General features: G+C 37.3%; 2 protein-coding genes across 2 annotated transcripts; one reads left to right on the top strand and one right to left on the bottom strand.

Moving 5' to 3' along the window:
* Window positions 1-5615, top strand: LOC307152468 (GTPase IMAP family member 8). Its single transcript, XM_079861148.1, has 6 exons — window positions 1-318; window positions 604-1198; window positions 1316-1392; window positions 3785-4367; window positions 4466-4515; window positions 4645-5615. The coding sequence occupies exons 1-6, from the start codon at window positions 309-311 to the stop codon at window positions 5265-5267; spliced, it is 1938 nt and encodes a 645-aa protein (XP_079717274.1). The 5' UTR covers window positions 1-308; the 3' UTR covers window positions 5268-5615.
* Window positions 5616-6201: 586 nt separating this feature from the next.
* Window positions 6202-8683, bottom strand: pcna (proliferating cell nuclear antigen). Its single transcript, XM_079861147.1, has 6 exons — window positions 8181-8683; window positions 7529-7626; window positions 7293-7360; window positions 6997-7191; window positions 6789-6912; window positions 6202-6706 (listed from the first exon to the last, which is right to left on the bottom strand). Exons 1-6 carry the CDS (start codon window positions 8399-8401, stop codon window positions 6630-6632), a joined length of 783 nt encoding a protein of 260 aa, XP_079717273.1. The 5' UTR covers window positions 8402-8683; the 3' UTR covers window positions 6202-6629.

Raw genomic sequence — 8683 nt, 5'->3', positions numbered from 1 at the left:
GCACTCATTTTTTACAGATTATCAAAGCCTGACCTTTTAGATTACTACATTAAGACAAACATTTTCACAAAACATAAAAAACTGCAGTAGAGAAACAAAAGTTAAGCACAGCTGTTATCTAGCATACTAGTAACTAGACGTGTTATACCAGATTTTGGACAAGCCCTTTATTCTCATGCGTTTAAGACAAGTACATTTTTGCTTTCATTTATTCATGACTGTCCTTTCTAGAGTGCCAGAGACACGTTTCATGATTCTTCTTATTACTCTGCTTATTATTTGTTTCTGTTAACGTGGAATAACTCAACATGTTACAATGTAAGTAAGCAGCTTGTTTTTTTGTCTATTTTTGTAAAATTGTAGAGATTTGACTTGATAGTTGCTCATATTATTGGCATTAATTTGATATCAAGCTCAACTCCAACCTTGTTGCCTTGTAAAATAAAATGACAAGATTATTACAGAATCCTTCTCAAATATTTGCAAACGAGCAATGTTATGTCATCAAGGGTTTGTTTAGGAATTAAGTTATTCCTAATCCAAAACTCAGTTTTCTTTTGACTATATTTTAAAACTATGAATTTTTATTGTGATTTGTTATAGTGGAGTATAAGGTGGCGCAATCTGACGGAGGTGACAAGATCACTATGGTGCTGCTGGGGAAGAACAGCAGTGATAAGTCTACGATAGGCAATATCATACTAAAGGCAGAGCGTTTCATAGCTGGAAAAGACACATGCACAAAAGCTGAAGAAAAACTAGGTGATCAGATGGTCTGTATCATCAACACACCAGACCTTTTCCACAGACCAAACCAAGATCGAGAAACTGACAGTATAGAAGAGATAAAACCCCAATATCCAGGTCCACGTGCGTTCCTTCTGGTACTGCATGACAAACAGCTCTCACAGGAAGAGATTGATATGGTCAGCCAGCTGAAAAAGAGATTTGGAGAGAAAATGGTGGAAAATACAATTGTTGTGCTAGTTAACAGTCAAGAGAAGCAATCTGGACAGCCATATGACCAAGCCGATGAGAGTCTAAAAAAACTACTAGATGAGTGTGGACAGAGAATTTGTGTTTACAACAAGAACGAAGACAAGAAAGAGAATGAGCTGATCAAACAGGTTATGGAAAAATGGAAGGCAATGCACGAGAAGGCTATCGAATCAAACAAATCCACACCTGCTGATGAGCCGTAAGACTATATATGAAAGTAGTGATGACATTTTAAAAACATTATAAGTAATTAAGAATCTCTGTACATACCTATAAATCACTTAATTTGACCTGTAACATCATCTCAATTCTGCAGGTTTTATGAAGACATGGATGCATATGAACCAATGAAGGAAATACCTGAAGTGTCAAGGGTGCCTGAAAAAAGTAAAGGTATAGCTTACAGATTTCTTATTCAACTTACCTTTCTCTGTCATCTAAAAGAATATGATAAAATTAACATGTGTTTTTTTTCTAACCTGCCTTTCACATCAATCTAAAGTAGTCAAATGAGCTTATTTTTTACATTTTGTTGATCCCGGAACAACATTCCGGTCTGAAAATTTAGTCCTAACCCTTGAACCTAACTTAACCCTAAAAGCAACTAACCCTAGTTAAAGGAGAACTCCGGTCAATTTTAACATTGAGCTCATTTTTTTGTAAATTTGGAGTGCTGTCAATACAGAGAACAACGACAAAAATCGGTGTTGCCTACACCATGTTATCCTCTTTTTAAAATTTGCACCCTGTTGACTTCAATGGGGCAAGTTTTAAACCTGCTTTTAGCCTCTTAACATCCTTGATGTGTCATTACAAGTGCACAGGTCATGTGAGTGATTCCTTCAGAGTGAACACGAGTGAATCTGACTGCAGTAGATGTGAAAGAAATGGATAAAAATTATGTTATTTAAGCCAGCGCAAATACCTGTATTTACATCCTGTTTTCGGTCCATAGTAATCGATTGTCGACTACTTATGATCTATGATCGTTACTATGATCACGCGCGTGAACTCGACAATCGATTACTATGGACTTCGACCGAAAACAGGAAGAAAATACAGATATGTGTGCTGGCTGAAATAACATCATTTTTATTAATATCTTTCACATCTACTGCAGTCAGATTCACCCGTGATCACTCTGAAGGAATCACTCACATGACCTGTGCACTTGTAATGACACATCAAGGATGTTAAGAGGCTAAAAGCAGGTTTAAAACTTGCCCCATTGAAGTCAACAGGGTGCAAATTTTAAAAAGAGGATAACATGGTGTAGGCAACATCGATTTTTGTCGTTGTTCTCTGTATTGACAGCACTCCAAATTTACAAAAAAATGAGCTCAATGTTAAAATTGACCGGAGTTCTCCTTTAAGCCTAACATAAACTGTAAACTTGTCCCTCAAATCTCATTGGTTGATTGGAATGTTGTTCCAGGAACATGTTGCACTCGGTGAAATCTGTTTTGATAATAATAATAATGCAACTCACCATATAATTGTATATAGTGCATAGGATAACAACCAATGGTGTCAAAGGTGCATGTGTCCAATCAGATTCTTGAAATTTGCCATACACAACAGGTTGGTGATATGCCCTCATTATTAGAAAAGATTAACTCAGTACCAAATCCATAATTTATATTTATTGTACTGTGTTGGGTCACCACTCGATGCCCGATGTAAATTATGGGTCCTCCAGCAAAACCAGTTGAAAACCACCATGTTAAATGAACAATACAGTAGTGTTTTAAAACAATACTTTTCTGCTACTTTAAATTGCAAAGGATCAAGGATGTATGTTTTTCAAAGATGTGTTACAGTTTTTCACAATTGCTAAGACAAATTTCTTCAAACTTTCACCCATTCTTCACCCAAATCTTCATTCACAAAACCCCTGACTCTTCTGGCAAAATCAAACAATCAGCTCAAACCATTTCACCTGTACTCAAAATCTAACAATGCTTTCAGATCATACACAGCCAGTCAATATATAAACTGTAGAGATCATTCATTAAAAACTACATAAAAACAGTTAACAAAATTTGCAATTACATAAAAAAAAAAAAAGTATAGCAATCACAGCTTAAGGTGAATATAGTGTATACTGTATGTACTGCAAGTACAGTATTATATTGAATATTGTATAGTATTCAGTATGTTCAGCCGTTGCATACTATAAAAATGCAATGAGAGTATTAATTCTGCCTCAGCATCATGTCTTCGTGTTGAGTTCAGCCTGAGGACTTTGTCCACATCACAGACAATGTTGTCTCTTGCCAGGTAAAAGAAAAAAACCCTCTGGTGTGCTATCCAGCCTTGACAACAAGCTCTTCCACACCTAGCTCTTCCTCTTCCTCCTCATCCACCACCTCTTACACATACTCTTCCTCCTCTCCCTCTCAGGTTGTTTCCATCCATTGTTGGCATCAACATTCAGTACACCTGTGCCATCTGTGCTGGCTTATATTTTGTACAATTGGTTTTTGATCACATCATAAGAAACAAGTGTGATGTAGTTGTGTTTAACTTCTGCTATTTGTGCTTACCTTTTTGCAATACAAGAACGTCACAGTGCAAAATGTGCTTTAGTGAGTGAGAATGAGTTTAGAAAAAAAAAAGTGCATGAGATTTGCAAATGTTGTCTAACTGCCTGAACTTGTTTAAGGTTTTGCAGAAAGAGTGATTTATTCAACAAATGGGTTTAGGCCTTTGAGAATTTGGTTCAGAGAATGGGGTTTAGTGTCTTAGCAATTGTGTTAACTGTAATTGTTTGAATTTATCTCAGAACAGACCATCCAGACGTATGGAGGTGAATGCAAGATGACAGTGATCCTGCTGGGAATGAACAGCAACAATAAGCGTCTTATAGGAAACATAATTCTTGACAAAGATAATTTCCGAACAGAAAGAATCACTTGTGAGAAGATTGTGGATAGTGTTGCTGGTCAGAAGATCTGTATTATCAACACTCCAGACCATTTTCACAAACCAAACTCATCAGATCCAGAAGCTGACAGAATGGAGGAGTTGAAGCCATCATACACAGGTCCACGTGTGTTCCTCCTCATACTCAAGAACAAAATGGTGTCACTAAAAGTTATGGAGATGTTTACTGAACTGAAGAAGAAGCTTGGACAGAAACTGGTTGAAAACACAATTGTGCTGGTTAAAATTGAAAAAATTGCATCTGCAAATTCAATAGACAGACTAGAATCCTTCAAAAAAGGCTACTCCATAATCCTGAATGAGTGTGGAAACAGACTGTGTGTTTACAACAGAGACATGAAGCATAATGAACTAAGCAAAGAACTGATGAAACACATTGAAGACATGAAGAAGAACCAAACATCTGAATCTGTCAGAGAAATGTATGTATGGTTATATTGTAGGGTTAACATAGTTATGATGAGCAGAAATAATTTAATTAATTTCTATAACCCTATAGCAATCATTCTTTCAATTCTAGAAGGACACATGACAATATGAAGACAAAGCAAGCAACACCAGACAAAACAGGTAACAAAACGTTTGAGTTCAACCAATAAATTAGAAAACATTTAAGTAGCATGTCACCTGCACACTAGATAATAGTTTGGTATATGCACTGACTGTGTTTTCTAATTAATTCTAACTATACATCATCAGTTAAGGTGCATCAGCCGAAACCAATGACCATTGTGCTACTGGGACAGACAGGAAGTGGGAAGAGTGCTACAGGAAATACAATTCTGAAAAAGCCACATTTTGAATCACGGGCCAGTTCTGTGCCAGTGACACAGGTGTGCCAGATGGCAGAGGAAACTGTTCTTGAAATGAAGATTAGGGTTATAGACACCCCAGATTTCTTCAGTGAAGACCTTCAAAACCAGGAAGAGCAGATAAAGAAGTGCAAAGAGCTCATGGCGGACGTGTATTTGCTGGTTATGCAGCTTGGCCGTTTCACTGATGGCGAGAGAGACGTTCTCCCACATCTGAAAAAAGAGTTTGGCGAGGATGTGATTTCAAAGACTGTGATTCTTTTCACTGGTAAAGAGAAGCTGAAGAACAGGACTTTAAATGATTACATCAATGGAAGTGACAAAGAACTTCAGGAACTGGTCAAAAGCTGTCATTCAAGATGTCATGCATTTAACAACAATGACAAAAGCCATCATCAGGTGAAAAAACTGCTGGAGATCATTTCTGACATGCAGGGAATTATGGCCATGGCAAATTATCACAGTTATAAAAAGAAGCTTAAGGAGAACAAAGAATGCAGCATCTTATAAGATATTAAACTGTGTGTATCATATGTGCACAGCTAAATTGTCCCTAAGTAAGCTGAATCATACAAACCTCAGTTTGGGGACACCCTCAAAACATGATACTTTTTTTTTTTCTTTCTAAGAATGTTAAGATTTTATTTGGGTTAGTCTGTACAGTTGTTAAAATTGTTTAATGGTTTGTTTATACTTCCAATCAATGTTTGCGAAATTATAATTGCTAAATGCAATTGTAGCCTGTCTAGCTGTTTTTCCTATAAACAGCTAATTCTTTGGATTACTGATAGGCTATGTAATGGTGATTGTACTGGAAATAAGTGAAATATAAAAAATAACAAATAAACAAAACCTTACATATGAGTCCATGGTTCTTCATGTAGCCTATATTTATATACATATATTTATCTATTTATTGTAAACACCACACATACCTATGCAATTACTCTTTTGGTAATCTTCACAAGATGTCTTCAAAGTGCAAATATCCAAGCTAGAACCAGGTTACTACCAATAAACTGAAGAACCCCGCGGACCGATGTGAGCAAGTAATGATAAATTTATTTTTAGGGTAAACTATCCCTTTTAAAGAAGAAAAATGTAAGCTGTATTTAAATATCCAGCGTCTTTTGTTTTACAAATGGAAATGTTTCTGTTGATTAGCTATTCTTATGAGCATTCTCTTAAATGCTATTTACTCAAAAGAAAAACGCCATTTTACCATTTTAGTCAATAATTAACACTATGAAAATGATGTTTTTTAAAAGCTTGAACAAACATCAAAACTATAGTAAATGTTAATCTGGCTCCCTCTAGTGGCCAACAAATTGTCCCAAATTTCAAAATTCAACAATTCTTTCGTATTACATTAAGCAGTTTTATAATGTCTAAATAAGCTTCATCTTTTAAATATCAAGCACCTTGTGACAGGAGAGAAACAAATCACAAATCAACATTACAAAAGTTTTATTAATGGTTGACTGGATGAACAGTGTCCAATTAGCATATTTACAGACAATTATCTATACATAAGAATGAGCAGTTGGACAAAAACTGGAAATGGAGTAAAGTGGGACCAAGTTTGAGAAAACGAGACTGAACCAAAGTTGAGTCTGTATGCTGCCATAAGCACTCTAGATTCAGCCCACAGTGCCTGGTAAAGCTAAGGACCAAACTACCATAGTTTAAGTGCACCCATGCATCTGCCAATCATATGAAATGGCTTAGGTCACAGAATTGTGAATCCATTGAACTGGAAACCACAGCAGACACTGAGTACTAAAATTCATTTTCCCAAAACATCTATCCAAACAATTTCTGATATGCAGAATGAAATCCCACAGATGACAGCCTTCAGTCTTCTACTTGAATTTAGGAGGATTCTTCATCAATCTTGGGTGCCAGGTAATATTTGACGTGTCCCATGTCTGCAATCTTGTACTCAACCACTGCAGGAGGAAAAGGCAATCAATCATTGTAATTGTCTCAACTCAAAATGCAATGTAATGAGCATGTGAGCATTTTTCATACCTAGTGGAATGTCTGCGGACATGCTGAGTGTGACTGTCTTGGACAGAGGAGTGGCCTTGGTGAAGAAGTTCAGGTAGTTCAATGCAAAAATAAGCTGCACTGGCTCATTCATCTCAATTGTCACCTGCGAAGAACACAGTCTCGTCAATTACCCTCATAGTTAGTACAGACTTTAGTTAGTTATGTTGTCAATGTTAAAGAATGTTACCGCTTCATCCTCCTTGTCGACACTGCTGGTCTGTGAAAGCTTAACGTTGCCTGTTCCCAGCTCTCCACTAGCAGAGAACTTCACGCCATCCTTGGCGCATGAGATCATGACAGCATCACCGATCTGCGACAGATCCCTGCAGATTCGGGCGAATTCACCAGAGGGCATCTTCACCACGCAACTGTATTCCTGTTCCTGAGGTTAAGAATAGAGCAAAACATGACCATTGGAGAAAACAGGGTAAAAAAACATACACAATCATATCAATTTCAATCATGTTTAATAAAAAGCCTTACTGGAATGCCAAGCTGCTCCACATCCAGATCCATCAGTTTCATCTCGTAGTCGGACACTTTCTCCTGATCTACAAACACATTCAGAGATAAGCACTGGCTCTCTCTAGTATGACTTATGGCTTTCTATTGATAGTGAGCTATATCTAGTTTATCCTGGCTATATTTACATTGAACTTTAGTTATGCATTTAATCTAAAACTGGGAATAATAATTTCAATTTAGTTTTATGTACTCACTGAGTGTTTCAAAGACCAGCGCCAAAGAGTCTGCATTGTCTTCTGCCCTGAGCGTGATGATATCTTCATTTCCAGCACACTTCAGAATCTTTGACATGCTAGAAAACAAGAACAATTCCTTTCAAATGAATGAACATGCACTTTTTATTGAAACATGTACAATGACATGCTGAACGAAAGTATAAAACATAAAATCGTTATTTCTTATTTGTAATGTAAAACATTACAGCCACGTTGAACTACCAATATAAAGTTTTATAAAAATAAAAGTATTGTAAAATTCTTTAAGCATATTTTCTTTGTCCAACTGTTAAGCCATATTGTCATTCAGCAACCCGGCTTTTTTTCCCGCCAACAAGCTTGAGCGCGCGTAAATGACGTCACGACCAGCAGGGGGAAGAATACAGGAAACACTCTGCGCGCCAAATAATACTAGATATATTTGGGACACATTAACGACATATTAAACACATTAAAACTATGCATTTCACAACTAACAACAGTGAAAGGGACACATTTTTGTTTTACATCTTAAAAATGGCGGGCTGCTGTTTGCTCGCGCAGTCGGACATGTACAGACATGTTCAACTTTCACTCTCTGAGCAGTTAAGACGGCAAATAATGAAAATAAAGAAAAAATCATTATCATTACCTGCTCAAATTGACACCCATGGCCAGGTTTCTGTCGCAGCGGTAGGAGTCGAACCCATCGCTCCGGAGTGTGAGCTGCACCAGAGACACATGAGAGGAGTCCATGCTCTGCAGAGAGATGCCCGAGGAGCTCACATCCCAGCAGGCTTCGGTGATGAGGTCTTTCAGAGCCTCCAGAACCTTCTTAAGGATTGATCCTTGAACGAGACGTGCCTCAAACATTGTGCTTCTTTCTTATGAGAGGAGAAAAAATAGTTATCTAAATCCTGTTATGACACAAACGCGGCCTGGTTTTCTGCGTGTCTTCAAGCGTAGGAACGCAGTACTCGTAGTCTATCAAAGTGTTTTAACCGTAGCAAGTACAAGTCCAAAGACTGCAAAAGAAACACAGGTGTATCTGTCCCGTCCTCTCTTCTCTCGGGGCTCTGAATGTAACTCCGCGCGCTTTTGCTGGAACTTTGATAAACTGACCCTCTCTTGCCTTCGTCATTTCCTCTGACGCTT

Source organism: Squalius cephalus (genome assembly GCF_949319135.1).
Source record: "Squalius cephalus genome assembly, chromosome: 24".
NCBI classification, from domain to species: domain Eukaryota; kingdom Metazoa; phylum Chordata; class Actinopteri; order Cypriniformes; family Leuciscidae; genus Squalius; species Squalius cephalus.
The sequence above is the reverse complement of the archived record's forward strand: the minus strand, read 5'-3'. Positions and strand labels throughout refer to the sequence as shown.